The sequence below is a fragment of the Acanthaster planci genome, linkage group LG13 (genome assembly GCF_054643075.1).
Source record: "Acanthaster planci isolate LZ-2023a linkage group LG13, COTS_SCS, whole genome shotgun sequence".
NCBI classification, from domain to species: domain Eukaryota; kingdom Metazoa; phylum Echinodermata; class Asteroidea; order Valvatida; family Acanthasteridae; genus Acanthaster; species Acanthaster planci.
In genome coordinates this window covers 664,090-683,078 of record NC_141789.1, presented here as the reverse complement: position 1 = coordinate 683,078, position 18,989 = coordinate 664,090, and the positions used below count along the sequence as shown (strand labels likewise).

Below are 18,989 nucleotides of genomic sequence, written 5' to 3'. Positions count from 1 at the left end.
ACAACTAAATCGTATTTTCAAAGATTGCCCAAAGAAAAGCAGATTTTATCCTTTTTCATCTGGTCATTTGCAGCGGTCAACATACACTTGTCTTTAGGAGTAAAAGAAAAGATGACATTCAACTTGTTTAAAAGGTCTCCCTGGGTATAGAGAAAACAATCCCACATGTAACAGACAATTTCAACAATTATTGCGCACAGTTTTATTGGTCCACTAAATCTAACACCTTTGCTGCATCAAATGCATGTATTGTCATTGATAAATATAATCATTACATCATTGAAATAAACTGTCAGTCTGAACGCTGTTTTTTTCCTGGTACTTCCATCTTCAGATTCAGCTTACTTTTAGTGCCAACCAAAACCGTTTACTTACTATATGTTACAAAACAGACCCCCTCCAAATTTTTTAAATGCCTTTCTGCAGCAAAACTAATCCAAAAAGAAAGTTTTCAATTTGGAGTTGGATTTGGAGTTGCACCATGATAAATGTTGCCCCTGAAGGTCAAACAGCTAGGACAGTGAAACAAAAATGTCAGCACTGAAAGTATTCTGTAAGCATCTCCTTCCTTACACTTGAACGATAACTTGAGTAATTCAGTTAATACTACAAGTGAAAATCTAACTAATAACTGCTTCCGAAAAGCTCCTTCTAATCTTCACGTTTTAAATTTTACACCCAATGACAAATAATTGTATTGATCCAAGGTACAATTGCAGTTAAGTAGGAGATGTTACAGGCAACAAAATAGTCAATTCAGATTATATCATCCACTTCTTCAAAGTCAGGGATGTTGAGTGGTTCCAGAGGAGACAATGAATCTGTCGGAGGGGAATAAGTAAAATCATTCATTAATGAAAATGGGGTTTCTAGTCTGGAATTAGTCCCCATTCCAAAATGGTTCTCTTCTCTGGTGGCGTCATGTAATCTGCATTCTTCCAACTGTTGCTGAAGGTCAGACACCGTCTCTCTTAGTTTATGGTTCTCCTGTTCACAACACTCCAACACCTGGAAGAGCTGCATTAAATGGCTTTGGAGCTCCTGGATTTGAGCGTCTAACTGTCGTATTTTCTGCTGGGATGTGGGAATTTCATGCCCCTCCAGTATAACATTTGGGGTTGGATTGTGAGACGCAACTGGCTCTACATTGTCAGGATGTCTGTTCCTGAGGCCAAATGTCTTTATGGCTGCAATGAGCTGAGGCAAGCGATATTTTGGTTGTTCATTTTCAATGCTGTGATGCTCTCGTATCACAGCTAAGAGTGAGTCTGCTTCCTCTGAGGAATTGAACCTAGATTCTGTACTCTCTGTTCTCATCCTACTTTCCTGCTCTTCGTGCTCTGCCCCTCCACCAACTGACAACTCATACACTGGTTTGGGAACCCTCAGGCCATCAGGGCTGTCTTCATTCAGGAAGTGCCCATTTGATACAGTCAGCACCGAATCCTGTTTGTGCTTATCCCATTGCTGCCGTTTCTTGATGACCTGCGGTTGTTTTCTCAAATTCTCAAGTTGAAGTTTCAGTGAAAGTATGGCTGAAGGGTTCTGTGTCTGTTGAATTGCGCCTTCCAGCTGATCTACAAATTGTGATAATAACAGACAAATTATTGACCTAAATCTGAGGAGCCCCATGTTTTTGGAGGGTTGATTTGAAGGAAATATATGGCCTGAAAGCAGTATAAGGGATATATTGGCCAAAGCCTTCATTGCAGTATTTGACCCAGGTATGTGAATTGTTGTTGAAGCATCAAGCAACTAAAAACTGGAAGGTAAACATTTGTAACCAGAGTGTTCTGAAATGAAAATAACTTCACAAACCTGCAGCTCTGATGTAACAAGATGACGCTTGGTCATAACGTCCATTTTGTAACATTTTCTCAGCTTGTCTCTCAATCTGATGGGCCTACATGGAGATCAAAATGAATGTAAAAAGTTGGTATGATAATTGTCTGAATAACTAGCACTCTGAGTCGTAGTTATTCAGACATGGGTGATAATTAGACTTAAGTTATATTTAGAGACCGTCCCAGTTTTTGTATTTATAACTTATAGGCCTAGGCTGAAGTATGTAGTGATGCTGCTGTTTAGAATAGAAGGAAGAAAAACAAGAAATTAAGCGCAGAGCACACCATATTACAAAGCCAGCTGACTCGGTCTAATGTCATGGCTTCATGTTACATTCGTATTGCTATCATATCACAAGAGCTTGTCAGTGTTGAACAAGTTCAACCATTCGGCCTGTGGTAAACGATTGTCATTGTCATGTCAATTGTCATGATCATGGTCACTTGGGTCTGATGATTCAACAATTTGGCCAATTTGTCCAGTGTTGCCAACGGACGATATAAAGTAACATAATATAGAATATCTTACCCGATTAAGCGGTGAATCAGGATCCATTCTCAGGTTTACCTCGTTGTTTCTGTGCAACATTTTAACAGATTGTCGGGAGATTCACAAGTAACATAGCAAACACGCCTAGCCTCTAGCCTCTGAACGCTAGGCTGTACGTGTACCATGGAGTGCGCCCTCATTTATTATAGAAAAAGAAGTGAGGGGGACATTATGTCACCTGTCTGCAACAATTAATCGGACATTGAAAGTGAGTGACGGGCCGGACTCCCTCCTTGAACTTCAGTATTTCTGGATCCAACCTCGAATGATCCTCTTTGTCTTTTTTGTGTCTTTGTGACATTGTTGTTTTCCATGATATTGTGAGTAGCTCACAAATCACATAATTTATGAAGCTCACATGATCATCCTGACTCCAAAAACTACTAGTTCAAAATCCCGGCGAAATATAACAACTTAATGATGGCAACCTATTTTTACGTAGTTTAGATGAAGCCTTAAAACAAGTTGCACCGAATTTGCTGTTTGTGTTTGCTTATTTTAAGAATCAACAGAACTGAGTCCTGCTAATATCCTTCTCTAAATGAAGACAAACATAATTCGCGCCACTAGAACTATTTCAAGCCCTGTCTAGGATGAATGTGGCACACAGTATTGATGTAACATTATGTAACTGCCCAGATCGAGACATGTTGATGCGTTCGACTCGTAGTTCATAAAACCGCGTTCGAGTAACGCCCCAGACAGACTTCTGTTGACCACAACGTCCTCAGTCGTGGAGCCTAACTACGGTAAGCACGAAAATTTTGTTCGCGGGGCAGATTTTAAATGACAGCGTTGCCCATCAGTTCCTGGATTCATTCAAATTGTTCTGTGGAAACACACCGGCAAACTGTAGGCCTTTGCCCGTGCTGTTTGCCTTATCTTTTTTACTCCATTGTCCGTATGTGTGTACCGTCATATGTTGCGTTTCGTCTTGAAATTGTATTTTTTAACTTGTACATCGAGAAGACAATTTCGTATGTTTCTTTTTAAACCTGACGAAAAAGTCGACATAATGAAAGCTGTTTGTGCAAATGTTTCCTGAGGTTAGTCCACTCATAGAATTGAGTCCTGTAGGCCTCTCAGTCAATCTCCGTGCGTTTTAAATACATGTACTGGCAAGGACTGTGTATCGCCGGGATGCACGGTAAATGATCAGAATACGGCCTGAATTTTACGGTAAGTGGCGTGTTTATTTGTGCCAATAGCGGTGGGATGGGTTTGTTTTTGAAAAACCTTACCTTTATCATGGTTATTTTTATTCATAGCATTTACCTGGCTAACTTATGCCCATTTGATAGTTTGATATTCACCTGGTCTCGGTCACATTTGGTGACAGAAGTGCCCAGTTTTATTTCATTATTTTATCTGTAAGATTTTTTCCCACCTTGTTCTGAAAAAGACAATATTGTGCATGCATTTGGTGGTAAAATTCAATAGCTTTGAAACCTAAAAATTAATGGAACTGTGAAGTGTCGCAAAATAACTGGGTTTTTCATGTCAGACCTTTTTAAATCCACTGTCCTTGAATCTTGTTGGGTGATCGTCTTATTATTGTTGTAAAATCTTTCCTGTAAATAGTACTTCGGTGATAACATTCGATTCCAAGAAGACCTTTACGTCTGGATGATAAGCCACAGTGGCACTCAGCCGGTTTTGACAAATGTTACAAAATAGAATCGATTATCTTCCAGAATGTTTCACAAAGTCCCTTCCCTAAGTTCTTGTTTCGGTCCAAAAAAATGTTTCCAGTTGTAGTCCAATGTAAACTGTTCGTTCTAAACTGTATTTTTGACGTATTCGTTCACTGTCTTCCTCCATGTATAGAACTTTAAAATAATGTGGAACTTAACTGATGGTGTAGGGATTTGTTAAAGTGACGTCATTCACGAAAACATGAACGTATGGACATTTTTTTGAGATTGCAATGGAAATATTTTCTTTCGGCATTATCCCTACTTTTTCCACTGATTGATTCCACTGATTTTGGTTCTTTTGAACTCTGTTTCATCTTTACCTGAAAGGTGAATAAATTCATATCAGATCAGATCAGCGCCATTATAGACTAGCGGTTCTTGGTGTCTGATGTCAAGAAAACGTGAATGGGACGTTGGAGGACACGAACAGACACATGTGGGCGTTGCTAGGGCTTGGTGTGGGATGAGCTGCAGATTGGACAAACAAAACATACTGATAAACTTGTTTAATGCATACAGTTGCTAGCTAATAAAGATAGGTCTTAGCCGACACAATCATGCCGGATCGGCTATTCTCGTATAATTCGACCTTGTCCACTACATTTGGACGGGCAAGGTGTAATATGCAACGGCGAATCCAACTTATGGTTGGGGGGATTCAAAAGCGAACGCTGCTTCGAGCATATTTGACATGATGTTGGGGGGGAAAAAATGAAAAACCTGAATGATGGTCTCGACATCCTTGCTTTTATTTCGTGGTGTTGTCTTCCTAAAGCTTTTGTTGCTAATAAGTATACCAATTCCCCACCTACGAAGTATTATTTGTTTTTAAAAAAATCGGTCAGGGAGGGGACAAGTTGCCCCCACTGGATATGCCACTGGTAATATGCTTCTCTCTTTGAGAGAGATGGATATAGGGTTAGTGGAACTGAATCTCTTCTATAAAAGTATTGGTTCTGAAGAGAACCAGTTAGTGTGAACTATAGACGTTATAGACCAGGATGCTCAGAGGACAACCAGAGCTTCCTGGTCAAAACGTCGAGTTCACACTCACCGGTTCTCCTCAGAACCACTACTCTCAGGATATAAAAGAGAGATCGAATCAACCTAGTGTTTCCCCGAATCTCTTAGTCTAGCCTCCACTATGGAAAATTTCACATCTTACACTCTCTATGGTTTCGTTCTCGCAATGTCTAAACATGTCTCAGTTTCCGAATTAATCACTTTTAATTTCAAAGTAGTTCGGCTATTACAGTTCTCACGTGACTTGAAACATGCATACATCCATGCCAGCCCACGACTTACAAATCGGTGAGATCACCTTTGACACAAATACAGTGCATTAATTATCTGATGTTCTTATATTCTCTTACCCACCACACAGGAGCTTCGGACCGTCATAAGTCCCATACTCTGCATTGCAATTTTGAACATGGCAAGTCAACTGGACGTGTACCTTGATGGGGAAGGACTCCCGAAGGTAAATATGGCGTTATCTTTCCTTTTTTTCTGTGACCACGTACGAGCGTACATGACTTTCTCTTTCTGCTTCAAGGGCATCCATTTCTGATGAAATAAAACCACACATTCTCATATTTACATTTTCACGAACAACATAACAAAAGTCGTGAACTTTTTTGGCTCAGTGAAATTGTCAGAGTGGGAGAGGCAGAGATTTAACATCACTCTCAATTCTCCCTCCAGGAAGCTCTTGCCATCTTCGAGACACTTCAAGTGTCCAAGGAGCAACAGCGTCAGATCATGAAAATTCTGAACCAGTCGATGGACAGGGGACTTCGGGCAGACACGAGGGACGAGACTGCGCTGAAGATGCTACCATCCTACGTTAGATCGCTGCCCAATGGAACAGGTAAATAAGCTGGAAGGTTACCAAGTGAATAAAACAAACACGTATTTATCTACTTAGGAAACAAGCCCTTGAGCAATTGTCAGTTTACACTCAATTTCAATTGTGTGGTTGCATAGAAATGGGCAGATTCATGAGCCTCGATATGGGAGGGAGCAACTTCCGGGTGCTGTTGGTCGAGCTTACAGACAAAGGGTTGACGACTACGGTCGACAGATACCACATACCACATGAGATTTTATTTGGTACTGCTGATTTGGTAAGTCTTCCCAGTATTAGTAATTGTTTCCTATACGATACTCATCTCCAAATTCATGAGCTTAGGAACAATGCGCTGTACACGTGGACACTGTCTTATTGTTCTTTCTGCTAGAATGTTGTTTATTTGTTTGTTTATTTGTTTGTTTGTTTTTTGTTACCAGTTTTTCGACTACATTGCAGACCACATCGAAATATTTCTGAAAACGCACTGCCCGGCTGGTATATGTGACGATCTTCCGCTAGGTTTCACGTTTTCATTCCCATGTAACCAGCACGGACTAGATTCAGGTAATTTGATCGAGTTGAGCGATAGTCGTCTTATATGTGGTTAAGTCTGATTTTACAAGCATGCAGGTGCCTTTCATCACGATCTGCATGTACTTCCAATTATGCAGTAACTTTGACTTCTTTGCAGCTGAGTTAGTGATATGGACCAAAGGCTTTGCCGTACAGGGTGTTGTGGGGAAGGACGTCGTGCTTTTGTTGCAGAAAGCCTTAGACAAAAAGGTGAGGAAGATTTCAAATCTGTGTGTCGTTAGAAAAGCCAAACTGGTGTTATTATTAATTTTATTTTCTGGTAATGACACTAACTTCTCAAAAGCGCTCTCGGCACTGTAGCTTGCAAGCCTGGAGAAAGCTATATAGAGTGGAAGGCGAGGAAAGAACTACTTCGCCAACCCAACTCCCCGTTATATCTTGCCATCAAATCGCTTATGCAATTGAGCTAAATTTGTTTGAATATTCATATTTTCTTCAGAACATCAAGGCTCGCACGGTAGCTCTGATAAACGACACGGTGGCAGTTCTGATAGGTGGTGCTTACTACGACCACAATTGTCAAATTGGACTCATCGTGGGTGAGTGATGCAAACATCAAGATCTCACCTCTTCAGGGCCACAGACAGACTTGTGACAGTGTTGCTCGAATTTGCTCTGTTGGTAGAAAAAAGACGCCCGTTCTCCTCACGCATTGAACAAAGAGCTACAGACAGAAACTTGCTGGACACCGTTTCTTTTACATCATACTGAAATCATCAGTCATGCTTTTTTTCTTGAAGTGGAAGTGATTGCGAGGAGTTTTATATAACTGTACTTGTATTTTGGTATGCGTTTATAGGAACCGGCATAAATGCAGCGTATATGGAACCACTCAGCAATGTTGGTAAATGGAAAGGGGACAATAACGAACCACGTCAAGTTGTCATCAACATTGAGATGGGTGGCTTTGGGGACGAGGGCGTCATCGAATTCGTAAGGACTGAGATCGATCTCGACCTGGATAATCGAACAGTCAACAAAGGCAACCAACGGTGAGTCAGACAGACATTGAGAGTACGGTTGCATAGATGCACGGACGAACGGACGGACGATCTCGGCACGCAAATAGATGCACTCAGTCCTCCCAGTCCTCTGATTTTATCAAATACTGTTTTGCATTTGTCCATCAGGGTTGAGAAGATGATTTCGGGAAAGTATCTAGGCGAGGTGGCCAGGATTATCCTGGCAAAGCTCGCTCATCTGGGAGTTGCGTTCAGGGGCAAGCTGCCAAAGCCACTGGAAGAAGACTGGATTTTCACTACCAGCTTTATTTCTGAAATTGTTGAAGGGTGAGAGTTCCGATATAAGTGTGATCTATCCAAGTTGGCAAATGTGAAATAAAGTTGAATGATATCACTGGGTATTTAATTATTCAATTATATTAGAATATTACGCCTGTGTCTCAATCAAATCGATTGTGTCAATAGAGATACCGAGGATAGTCAACCGAACTGCCGTCGGATTCTACAATCGCTTGGAGCAGACGATCCTTCTCCCGCCGACTGCAGACTTCTGCACGCTATCTGCGCTCGTGTCACGCAGCGTAGCGCGATGTTGGCGTCATCCCTGGTGGCTGGACTACTGTCTCGCCTTAAGAAGCCTAATATGAGCATCGCTGTAGAGGGCAGTATGTATAAGGGCTTTCCCGCCTTCCGGGAGCGGATGACTGAACAGGTTGCCGAGCTGTCTCCAAATTACAAGGCGAAATTTGTCCCGGTGGAGGACGGGCCTGGAATTGGGTCGGCAGTCCTGGCAGCAGTTGTCACCAGAATGACTCAAGAAAAGCATTAAAAATTGAGAACCGTTTCAGTCTGAACTTCTGGAAAATGTTTAAAAGCACTTTTACTATTTTTTGCTCTTTTTCAACTTGGTAACTCCGGTTGAATACCTAGGTATCTGCTACTTTCAGTTGGGCTGGATTTAAAATACGACGGTCCACATTACATTAATTTTTCATGGACCCTAATCATTCATTTATTCGTTTAAGGTTATTTGCAAATCGTGATCGATGACCATTTTTCTTAATATTATGCACAGTCATGATATATACTTTAGCTCATTTAGGGTTTTCAGGCTGATAACTATAACGGTTATCGTCATGTGTCCTTACCCTTTCGTCTATTATCATTTCTGTGTGCGTCATCCTGGTGCTTTATCTCCCAAGGGCATGGATTAAACAGTTTCATAAAACAATTAGGATGACTTCAGTGAACTGGTTCACCATGCGAAAGAGGCATGGCCGATAGTGGGATGCTGATTCTTTACAGTTAGGCTACGTTAACCATTAGGATTTCGTACGTGACACAGGAATGATATCTAGACACAGATAAACTAAAAGGCCTTCACGCGATCCAAAGAGATAGAGTAGGACATCAATAAACTTCCCCTTAGTCGCCTGAACTGTATGACTTGCCGTTTTATTGGAATTTCTGTGACTTGGATCTGTTTGCTCTTTGTTGTGGGTGGAAGTTATTATTCTGAGGGAATTGGGAAGGCTTCAGTTGGTTTTCGAGCGAAATTTGAATGCAATGTCTAGGGACAAACCTCAGAGTAACGTCTCGGCGTTGACCTTCTCGTGCTCTTGTGAACGATTTTCAATGATTTAACCCGGGTAGCCGAACAGGACGAAATCTTCCAATTTTAATTTGAATTTACACACGCCATAGGGAGTTAGCGCCAATGGGTAGATTTTGAACACAGTTGGTAATTAAAAAATTAGTTGTATTGAGTGTGCGCAGTAATGCGAATTTTATCTGTTTGTTGAACGGATCTAGACGAAGTTTCGTCGGCCCTTGAGGCATGTACGTGCGTGCGTCAACTCAGTTGCACAAATCGAACCGAAAGAGGGCGTTGTATAGTACATTGTTTAGTTGCGTGTCGTGCAGTCGGGAAGGTCGACGGTCGATTATGAGTTAAATAAATCACATTTCCCCATCCTTCAAGAACGGTGGGCAGATTGTGAGTGCTGTTTATGTCAAAGTATCCACTGTAGATCATGGAATCCCTACCAGGAACAGCCAGTCTTATAGAAGAAATTGATAGTAAGTTGAAGATCAATTTACGCTGTTCCGCATAGACGAGGCTACATTGCATGATGATGTGTGCATATTCTACATGTGTACGGTCATGACGGTTGTTCGTCTGTTTCCGACATGACGCGTAGTATGAGATGATTTACACGTCGCCATTGCCAGTTTCGCTGTCCACATGGGAACACACACAATCACAGCTTCACTTCTGCTAAACAAAGTTTAATTCGAAAGTATTTAACTCATTTATAACCTTTGTCATTCAATCTTTTTTTACAGAGAAAATTCTAGTTGTTTTGCGAGATGGGCGGACATTAATCGGCTATCTACGCAGCATTGATCAGTTTGGTAGGCTTAACTATTTATTTATATTTATACTTTGTTTACATTGTTTACATTTCAGTCGTGTGTTGTTATAACTTCCTGAATTCTGGAGCACTTAACTTGAGCTCTTGGATTGCTTTTCTTCCACCAGCCAACCTTGTACTTCACCGAACAATTGAGCGCATCCACGTTGGCAAGCAGTATGGTGACATCCCTCGCGGTGTCTTTGTTGTCAGAGGAGAAAACGTAATGCTCATTGGAGAAATTGTAAGTTTAGGTTTGCCAACTTGTAAGTGACAAGCTTAAATTAAAAGCAATATGATCCAAGGAGCAATTCAGCTTATGGGGCAGTGTGGACATCTGGGATCCTCTCAAAATGGCAGGTACCATGCTGGTGAAAACAGTGATGATGGTGACATACGTACAAACCAGCCAGTCCGAGGATCGGGTTACACAGTCTTTTCTTTGATTTCATTGCTCATTGCAGTTGTTTTCATTGGCAGGGTGTGGTTGTTAAACTCACGGATGTCTGCTTTGCCCCATAGCTGAAGCACATGCATATGTAACTGGGTCTAAGTGCTGCAGTTAACATTTTCAGTTTATATACCAATGCCAGTATACGTTACTGAGTGATTTCTTCTTTGCAGGACTTGGCAAATGAAGGTACATTGCCCCTTGAGCAAGTCTCCATTGATGAGATCCTGGAGGCCCAACGAGCCGAGCAGCTCAAGAAACAAGAAGAAGAGAAAACAAGAAACAAGAAATTGTTGGAGAGAGGTTTACAGCCTCACGCAGATACCACACATGAGGAGTTTGCTTAGCATTAGTCATGTTGTGAACTTGTCTAAGACCCTTGCTGGTGCTTTGAATGTGAGGAGTTGTGTCATGTCACCCTTACACAGAGTTACACTGAACTAGCAAGATGGTAAATCAGGTGGATGAAAGACTTGTGTTAAGGAAATGGATGGTGGAGCTATTGAAGTTGAAAGAAGGACAAGAAAACAAGATGCAATGAAAGATGCCTTCAGCAAAACCAGCGGCATACCTCACGAGGTATACAATTGTGTACCTGAGGTTATGTATAAAAATGTTGCCAATAGCTCTTTGGGGTGCTATGAAAGCTGTATCAAAATAAGAAACAGAAAAATGTGTAGCATCTCTTGTGTTATGTAAAATGTGTGCTGTCTTTATCACAGAAAATATTTGGATGGACTATGCTGATGCGTAGCAAATGAGGTGGTCAAAAAGAGCCTGGGTACCGTATAGATTGAACTCAAGAGGTGGATATGTTACGCCGCATGTATTTTTTGATGGAAAAAAGACACCGACTTCCATTGACTGGAACCAAGTTACATAAGACACAGAGCCTTGCACAGGGCCTCTTGTACAGTTTTGTAGATGTCCTCTGTGGCGAGCCTAGAATGAGTTCATTCAGATGTATTTTTTTCTACTTTGAACTGATTCAAACAGCTAGCCAAACTTTATTTTGTCCTTAGAATTTATTTGTAATTTAAATTCATGCTGCATTGACATTACACTAAATATTGGGGGTTTGTTATGTTCAGAAGTGTGTATCACTTTTAATAAGACTATTGATTACTTGCATTTCACAGGTATTTGCATATGGCTCAAATTAAAGATACTCTGAAGACTTCTAAATGGCAAGACTAACTGGAAAAGATTCATTTCAAAAATAAGGTGACAAAATAGTCAATTTTGAATAAAATTAAATAGTGGTTCATTTTATCTTGTCATTGTCTACTAGAGGTCATACCAAACATAAGGAAGTTCATTTGTATATAATCTGATGCCCAGATGAAATGCAGTGTATTGATCTTTTCAAAAGCTCAGACTTTCCCAACTCACACAGCATTAACAGTGTTGAAAAATACATAAATGGTGGACTTAAAGCTGTTTGCCGCTAGCTAGATTTTTATATGGCTCCTCCAGTGCAAAATCTGGCGATCAAGTACTCTGGCTTAGTTTTGGTCATCAGTGCTGAAAATTTAATCTCTGCAAATATGGACAAGATACATTTGCTACTTCAATGAACATCAATCTACAATATTGCCAAATAAAACATTGTGGAAAATGTAAAAGCCGAAATATACACATAAGCTTAATATTAGATAAAGTTTCACTGGAAATTCAAGTACAGTACAAAATATACACATCATATTTCTGTGTTTTTCTGAACATAAATTTGACAGTCTGCTTTCACTACAGTTTTTGACACACTGTGTACATGTACTTCAAGGGATGTTTTTGTATAACTTGGTTTTCACAGTGATTGACTTTAAACCACAATAACAAATGACCCATAAACAATTTAATAACCTTACCTTGCTAAAGAACAGCACAACTTGACAACATGCAAACAGTGACCCAATGGAACCTAAATACTACCAGTATGGATCTCTGCTAATATGGAGATTTCCTTTATGGAATTTCCACAAGTGTATCCTGGGAAACCCTGCCTTATAGGGGAGCTTGCACTGCAGGCAATCCCATGAGCCTCAGCCTACCCATGGGAACCCGGCTTTTGCTGCAGAATCTGTAGCTTCAGTTGAATTTGGCAAAAACATGCAGCACATCTGAAAGCACTCGTCTCTTGGTCAGAGCCTAGAGAGACAGAAATCCAAAATCCAAATTGAAGCTCAAGAAAGTTTACCCTGTCACCTTACTTCGGCTCTGGGCGGGAACTGCAGAGGGTGACATACTCAAGGCCTACTCATTGACTGCAGATGGTCGTGCACACCAGTCCCAATACAGAATGCTAACTATTTTGAATTGAATTTACAAGATGAACACACCATACAAATATGCCCGAATGAATTCCCTATTGGAAGGTATATCCAATATATTACAGATATACGTAAAAAACCCAGATTCGTTTCATGCATGCAGAAATTAACTGACAACGTTTACCCTGAGCCTTGAGACGATGTTGTGAAAATCTTTGTTGTCACCTCTACAGATACTTGGGCTGAGGTACACAGACAGTGCCTTCAACTGTGGGCAAGCACCTGTGAAAAACAAGGACAGGTGTATTATCAGGTACCTAAATATTGAAGAAACGTCTGTGGAAGGCTTGTAGTTGTTTTGCCAGACCTTGTGAATGTCCAGCTTCCACATGGATCCATTTAAGATTGGAAGGGAACTAATTCATAAGACATTCAATTCTTTAGTCACAAACTATCACAACTGAGTAAAGTTTTCAGAATTGATGTCTGGCCAAACAAAGAAGGAAAATGAGAAGTGGAAGTACATACCATTGAACTGCATGATGGCATTGGGACTGATAAGTGTGTTTCGGAGGATTAGGGTATGAAGACCTCTCAATCCAGCCTGGCACATCGCTATAGCGATGACCTCTGTGACCTCAGGAAGATGGTCAAGCTCTAGGACTTGCAGTCTGGGGCAGTTACGTGCTGTGCAACATGAAACCGGACCAAATCATTAAGGCACTGTTAATAGTCAGACTTGTTAGTGGAACTGAACTTGAGAACAGTACAGAAAATATTTTTGCCCTGAAGAAGGGAAAGGTTGAGAGCAAGTGATACAGAGCAAGTCATGTTACTCAGTATAATCATTAATTGAACGTCATTTGTCAAAATTTTCATTATTTTTCTCCACTCTCTTCACCCAACAGACAGCAACTATTCACTTCACATTTTTTGCCATATATGCCCTTTCTTGTCATTCTTTGGAGGTCAGTCTTAGAAACCTTCTTGTAATATCACTCTTTTGAGGTGAAGAATTGTAATCTCTGGGTGGATTCAAAGTTAGCTTTCCAGGCGTGGACAGAATACAGAAGATGAAGAATCAGTTGCTCTTACCAACAGAAACAAGTCCGTGGATATCAATGCTAGGTCCACCCACACTGAGTGCAAGCAACAACGGCCAACACCGACCAATCATCTGCAAGCAACGATTGCTGAGTCGTTGGTGCTGAGGACTGGGGAAAAGAAGACCAGGCATGCAGATGTGTGACGTGATGAATGAGTGTAACATGTGACCAAAGTTGCATAGATTTAAACTTCAGAATCATCGGTGGAAAGAGAGTGTTTTGTTCCAACACTGTCGATGCCAAATCATAGGTTTTTGAAATGTTTGGTGAAGTAGGCTGTTTCAACCCTAGCATCCCCAACTCTCCCAGTGAGAGGCTCTCAGCATTAATGATTGGAACGTTGAAAGGGATTTCTGTTCACAGCATAGCCACATAACGTCACATACCAGCTACAGTTCCAGCACTAAGGTAACACTGAGCTCAATATTACCATTGTTTCTTGATTATTGAAACTTACTTTCAGAAAACAAAGATAGTAAATCTTGTTTTTCCTACCAAGGTTGACGAGGTGGGACTTTGAGGGATGCTATGTTTCGGCAGCCGGCTCCTAATGCCCATATGACTTCGTGACCTATGGGGTCGGTCTGGCTGATGTAAGATAGACTGTAGAGATTACGACAGTAACAGCTGGCCAGAAAAAGACTCCTATGACGCCAAAAAATTGGAAGTAAACTAAGTTGTTACACAAACAATGCAAATACAACCTACAGTAGGAGATCACTTCTTGGATGTGCAGTAATGTCGACACTTGAGGAAAAAAGAAATTTTGAGCTTCGTTGTTGTAATTAATTCATCTGCCTTTTATTTACCTCTCAGTAAGAATGTTTGAACAATCCACTATCTTCAGGGTGATGAGTCTAGCTCCAGCTGCAATCAAAATGTACTCCAAACCCGACTCCAGACTACCCCTACAGAATCAGGAAAATAAATGATCCTGTTTCATTTACAAATCTTTGAGCCTTATCAGGAAATTGTGGTTGTAATGTCTGTAAGTAACAGAGTTTGCTATGATCGTGTCATTCAACCTGAGAATTATCGTCTGTGGGGCCGAATTAGTTCACATAAGAGAATAATGTTTATTGTTACTAATTCCTTTGGACCGTATTTTTGTCCAAGTTCTTCATCTTCAGAAATAAGTATCATTTGATAATGCCCAGGCATACACATAAAACAGAAGTACTTTATCAAGACAAACTCTTCAGAGTAAGACATCCTTAACTGCATTCTGTACACGAAATTTTACAAAGCAAGTGACTCAATCAAGCATTACACAAATGACCAACCTGGTGTTCTTGGCGTATTTTTCCCTGCTTTCTCCTGGTATCCTGCTTCGTGGCTTCAGACCTTCTAAGTGTAAGTGCTCTAAGCTTTTACTCCACTGTGATATAGTCTGTAAGAACTTGACGTGCAGGACAAAACAGAAACAAGAATGACTTCTTTGACTTTGGAGTCACATTAACAAGATAATGATAACTGGATGAAGTGAATCTTTACACGTTTACCTTTGAGGAGATCTTGTGGTTGGCTAGTCGTACAATCTGCCACAGAGATGGATGCTTAGAGATTGTTCTCCATCCACGACACACCTCCGCACAAGTCAAGAGTGTCTCTGTGTCTAGATAGGTGAATACACACAGCCAGACTGCTTGCCAATGCGGATCTTGCTTAGGGGGCACCCTAATATTTGATCTTGCTGCAGGAAAAACATTTAAGAAAAATGTAGTTGACTTTGAACTGTATCACGTGATATATGTTGCTTTCTATTTGCATTTTTTGTGGGATAATACACCTTAGAAAATGGCGTAACATATTTATGGACTGTACTTTTTTCGTATTTATTCTTACCTGGCCCTAAAACTATAAAAAGAAGTAAATAATCCAACACTTTATTTTACAATTTACACATCTGCACATTTCAAACAGTACTTACATTTTTGTTCGTAGATTGAATTTGTCTCATCTGTGTCATAATCGTAATCATGGTCATCATAATCACTCGTGGACCAACGACGGTTCACAGAAGACGACCTTGCATCTGGTCTGTATGCCTGAAGTGGTGAATGCAATTGGTTGGTATGAAGAGATCTCACATTTGCTTGGTTACCTGGCTGCAGACCAGCACTAGATGGATTACTCATATCTAGGTGTTTTCTGGCTTCTCGGTTTTTCAATACATCTTCCATAACTTCATTTAGGAAGTTTAAATCCCATGATCTGTGGCTGATGGCTGGGCTGTTATCACTCTGGTGGGCGGGGCTTGACTGAAGGAGGGTTGGATTCACTGAGGGCTCAATCAAAGCCTCAGTTTGGAGACCATGTCTGCTTCCACTGGTTCCGTGTGAGTTGTTAATTATCTGTTGGAAATCTGCAGAGCTCTGAGATTTATCAGACAAGTTGTAACTTCTTTGCAGTTGTGGAATGTCGTAGTGTAATAAGCCCTCTTTTGATGAATATGGTTGTGATTTTGAGACCAGTTGGGTATCACTGCCAGCTGTACTTGGCTGGTTCCCTGCATACAAGGATCCCACCCCAGAATCTGCATTGACTGCTGCTGATCGATGGTACCCATTGGGGTCATGACCCAAAGACAATGCAGGGCTGATGCGAACCTCTAGATGCTGTTTTGGAGAACGAAGTGCTGATGTCTGGGAGCGTGGGAAATCAGTGGGAAGGAGGGAACTAGCTGTTGTTGTGGTTTGCCAATCTTTGTTCAGCTGAGTAGGGGGGTCTGTGGACTGCCAAATGTCTGAACTTGGAGTTGATCTGTGAAGGTCGTGATGGACTCTGAGAGGATTCTAAACAAAAGAACAAAACCTATTAATAAAGCTCAGTAAATCGATCCACCACTGGTGATATTATATTAAAAAGGAAAAGAAAAGTTATCTGAAGCTGAAAGTTTTCATGCAAGGTCTCTCTTCTCTACAAGGGTCATTAAGAATCTCAGTCTAGCTACATGTACCTGGCTGTGATCATGTTTGAGCCTTGAAAACCTGTCATCACTAACCAATGTGCCCAGTGAACTAGCAGGCTGCAGATTGTGGCGCATGGTGCTCCTAAGCGTTGCGATCTCATTCTCAGCACTCTCAGCTCGTTGGATCAGCTCCTCCATGTGAATCTTAAGGGCCGTCCGGGCCTGTGCTTGCTTCTCTGCAGTCTCCTCAAGAAACCGATTCAGCTCAGTGACCGCCCTGAAATATTGAGCAAATGACACTGAGACAAACCATTACACATTTTGCCATTTGTGCATCCAAATCCTACAGTTAACACAAAAGCATGCTAAACCTCACAGAGTGTTGGCTAGAAAACTTGTTAACAGTGACTTACTTTTCTTTGGAGGCCAGCTCCTTCTCTCTCCATCCCAACTGGGCCTCCAGCTGACCAATCTGCTCCAACGTCTGCTCCAACTGTCTTCCCAATTCTTGGTTTTTGCTCCTCAGTCTTACTCCCTCAAGTGTCTCCTTCTGAAGGCCTTGAGATACTCTAGATGCCTCTCTCTCTTTCTGATGAAGATCCTGTCTAAGCTGACTGATGAGCAGGTGATCTTCAGGCCTTGGAAGCAATCCATTCCTCCGTGGCACTGGTAGAACATCCTTGGCAGAGAGTTGGACCAATTCCCTTTTAGCTGCTGTCAGAGAATGATTAGGTTGTTCTCTGCGTACTTTTCTTGGTGTACAGTTTGACGATGGCAATAATACACTCTGGAGAATTTCAGCACTTTTTGGTCTCTTACTCTCAGAGAGACTTCCCGAGTACAAAAGATGTGTCTCTAGGATCCGGGCTTGATGGGAGAAATGGCCTTTGGGAAACAGCCAGTCATAATCTGTTATGGCCTCCATACTATGGAATGCCTGTTCCTAACAACAATGCATTGATGAGTGGAGAAGGTTGCTGCCAGATCTGAATTGGCAAAATAAATAAACCGATCAAAGGCACAGGAAAAAAGGAAGAAAGGTGTTAGTCCTAGCATTTGTATGATCAATCATTACCTGATGTATTGGGATTTATCTTATAATGCCTACAATTTGTTAAGAATGTGAAATTAAATAAGCTTTCTTGTTGGCCCAAAAGACTGAATCAGTCCAACTTGGGTGGTCCAGACAACAAATAACATAACCCCCCCCCCTTCACCAGGCATCACTCTGATCATAACAGGGCCTAGGTGGCAAAATGAGGACTCTGGTGACTACCATGTCCAGGGATGGTCATGGATGTTTAAAGGCCTAGGCCCACGTTTGTAAGAAACATTTTTGGAAAAGGTTGCTTGGCTTTTTCCAAGTTGGGAGAGCATCAGTTTCAATTATGTTTACACACATCAAGTTTATTGCAGTGGGGTGGCGCAGACATCCAGGACTCTCGCAAAATGGCGGGTAGTAACTGATGAAAACAGCGACCATGGTAACGTACGCACGCATCAGCCAGTCAGGGGCTCATCCCCTCCTTCCTCCATGGATTATACAATCATTTCTTTGATCAGTTTGTTGTTTGCATCGGCATGGTGTGGTTGCTACCTGCCATTTTGCAAAACTCCCAGATGTCTGCACCACCCCATTAACTTAATGAACAACATTCATGAACAGATTCATTCACTACACGCCCAGGAAAGCCTTGACCGCATTACGATCTCTCTAGCCTATTTTACGGCCAAAACTAAGTTAAGGACTATACCAGAAAAGTTGGCCTCCATTTCGCTCAGAACAATCTCCAGCTTGCAAGTTTATTTTGAAAGGAGGCGTGGGCATGTGGGGGGGGGTAGGGCATACCGCATCCTACTGAGATTTGAAAGAAAACAAAAGCTCAATGTCGCGGTCAGGCTAATTCTAGCAAAACATAACGTTAGGCCTTGGCCTATCGTACCCCGGCCCAGACATGCCAGAACCGTGCACGGAGTCCGGGAACGGACGTCGGACCCCTTACATGTAGTTGTGGGGGTAAACCACGTATTCCTAAGCAGTACCTGTCAAGAAGGAGGTGGCATGTATTCGAAACTGTGGGGACGAGTCACCACACTCCCTGCTGCCCCTAACCTAGGCCCTTTACCCTTGGTTGGGAGATCGATAGAGCCCAGGTTCGAGACAGGTCGACCAAGTTGCGTACCACCAGACACTAGTTAGACAACGCGATGATATCCAGGCGCCTAACCCGGCCGGGCCGTACGGTACATACGGTACGCGTATACGGTACGCGCTTGTGAATTTGAAAGGCCGCCCTCAACGACCTTGAAATCATTTCACTTCTGTCGCATCACTTGA

At 41.6% G+C, this 18,989-nt stretch overlaps 4 protein-coding genes across 7 annotated transcripts; 2 read left to right on the top strand and 2 right to left on the bottom strand.

Annotated features, from left to right (window-relative positions):
- Positions 1 to 178: 178 nt before the first annotated feature.
- LOC110979922 (uncharacterized) lies at positions 179 to 2,510 on the bottom strand. The gene is made up of 3 exons (XM_022236101.2): positions 2,374 to 2,510; positions 1,819 to 1,903; positions 179 to 1,577 (listed from the first exon to the last, which is right to left on the bottom strand). The coding sequence occupies exons 1-3, from the start codon at positions 2,431 to 2,433 to the stop codon at positions 757 to 759; spliced, it is 966 nt and encodes a 321-aa protein (XP_022091793.2). The 5' UTR covers positions 2,434 to 2,510; the 3' UTR covers positions 179 to 756.
- A 499-nt stretch (positions 2,511 to 3,009) lies between these two features.
- LOC110979928 (hexokinase-4-like) lies at positions 3,010 to 9,578 on the top strand. Its single transcript, XM_022236118.2, has 10 exons — positions 3,010 to 3,143; positions 5,476 to 5,571; positions 5,796 to 5,961; positions 6,078 to 6,217; positions 6,381 to 6,507; positions 6,635 to 6,726; positions 6,977 to 7,076; positions 7,337 to 7,529; positions 7,668 to 7,826; positions 7,965 to 9,578. Exons 2-10 carry the CDS (start codon positions 5,524 to 5,526, stop codon positions 8,326 to 8,328), a joined length of 1,389 nt encoding a protein of 462 aa, XP_022091810.2. The 5' UTR covers positions 3,010 to 3,143; positions 5,476 to 5,523; the 3' UTR covers positions 8,329 to 9,578.
- lsm1 (LSM1 homolog, mRNA degradation associated) lies at positions 9,438 to 11,549 on the top strand. The gene is made up of 4 exons (XM_022236119.2): positions 9,438 to 9,578; positions 9,846 to 9,914; positions 10,042 to 10,157; positions 10,538 to 11,549. Exons 1-4 carry the CDS (start codon positions 9,533 to 9,535, stop codon positions 10,709 to 10,711), a joined length of 405 nt encoding a protein of 134 aa, XP_022091811.1. The 5' UTR covers positions 9,438 to 9,532; the 3' UTR covers positions 10,712 to 11,549.
- Positions 11,550 to 11,869: 320 nt separating this feature from the next.
- On the bottom strand, positions 11,870 to 18,882 carry fbxo41 (F-box protein 41). Of its 4 annotated transcripts, XR_015427465.1 has the most exons (13): positions 18,695 to 18,882; positions 17,065 to 17,637; positions 16,700 to 16,928; positions 15,671 to 16,535; positions 15,243 to 15,433; positions 15,024 to 15,139; positions 14,550 to 14,648; positions 14,236 to 14,385; positions 13,730 to 13,848; positions 13,163 to 13,321; positions 12,819 to 12,916; positions 12,233 to 12,512; positions 11,870 to 11,903 (listed from the first exon to the last, which is right to left on the bottom strand). XR_015427465.1 is itself a non-coding variant. In XM_022236115.2 (12 exons), the coding sequence occupies exons 2-12, from the start codon at positions 17,574 to 17,576 to the stop codon at positions 12,453 to 12,455; spliced, it is 2,598 nt and encodes an 865-aa protein (XP_022091807.2). In that variant the 5' UTR covers positions 17,577 to 17,637; positions 18,695 to 18,882; the 3' UTR covers positions 11,870 to 12,452. The 4 variants fall into 4 exon arrangements, 3 of the variants coding, with proteins under 3 accessions (XP_022091807.2, XP_022091809.2, XP_022091808.2); XM_022236115.2 differs by having other exon boundaries at positions 11,870 to 12,512; XM_022236117.2 differs by having other exon boundaries at positions 11,870 to 12,512; positions 16,745 to 16,928; positions 18,695 to 18,881.
- Between the last annotated feature and the right edge of the window lie 107 nt (positions 18,883 to 18,989).

What these genes read in the sequence shown, in the direction of transcription:
- fbxo41 (XM_022236115.2), bottom strand. Translation starts at nt 17,576, where the DNA reads ATGGAGGCCATAACAGATTATGACTGGCTGTTTCCCAAAGGCCATTTC. An exon ending in TTCAATCTACGAACAAAAAT is followed by an intron (nt 15,434 to 15,670) that starts GTAAGTACTGTT and finishes TTTTTCCTGCAG; the next exon opens with CAAGATCAAATATTAGGGTG. An exon ending in ACCACAAGATCTCCTCAAAG is followed by an intron (nt 15,140 to 15,242) that starts GTAAACGTGTAA and finishes CTGCACGTCAAG; the next exon opens with TTCTTACAGACTATATCACA.
- lsm1 (XM_022236119.2), top strand. Translation starts at nt 9,533, where the DNA reads ATGGAATCCCTACCAGGAACAGCCAGTCTTATAGAAGAAATTGATA. An exon ending in ACGCAGCATTGATCAGTTTG is followed by an intron (nt 9,915 to 10,041) that starts GTAGGCTTAACT and finishes TTCTTCCACCAG; the next exon opens with CCAACCTTGTACTTCACCGA. An exon ending in TAATGCTCATTGGAGAAATT is followed by an intron (nt 10,158 to 10,537) that starts GTAAGTTTAGGT and finishes TCTTCTTTGCAG; the next exon opens with GACTTGGCAAATGAAGGTAC.
- LOC110979922 (XM_022236101.2), bottom strand. Translation starts at nt 2,433, where the DNA reads ATGTTGCACAGAAACAACGAGGTAAACCTGAGAATGGATCCTGATTCA. An exon ending in CTGATTCACCGCTTAATCGG is followed by an intron (nt 1,904 to 2,373) that starts GTAAGATATTCT and finishes ATCTCCATGTAG; the next exon opens with GCCCATCAGATTGAGAGACA. An exon ending in TTGTTACATCAGAGCTGCAG is followed by an intron (nt 1,578 to 1,818) that starts GTTTGTGAAGTT and finishes CACAATTTGTAG; the next exon opens with ATCAGCTGGAAGGCGCAATT.
- LOC110979928 (XM_022236118.2), top strand. Translation starts at nt 5,524, where the DNA reads ATGGCAAGTCAACTGGACGTGTACCTTGATGGGGAAGGACTCCCGAAG. An exon ending in AGAAAGCCTTAGACAAAAAG is followed by an intron (nt 6,727 to 6,976) that starts GTGAGGAAGATT and finishes TATTTTCTTCAG; the next exon opens with AACATCAAGGCTCGCACGGT. An exon ending in GTCAACAAAGGCAACCAACG is followed by an intron (nt 7,530 to 7,667) that starts GTGAGTCAGACA and finishes TTTGTCCATCAG; the next exon opens with GGTTGAGAAGATGATTTCGG.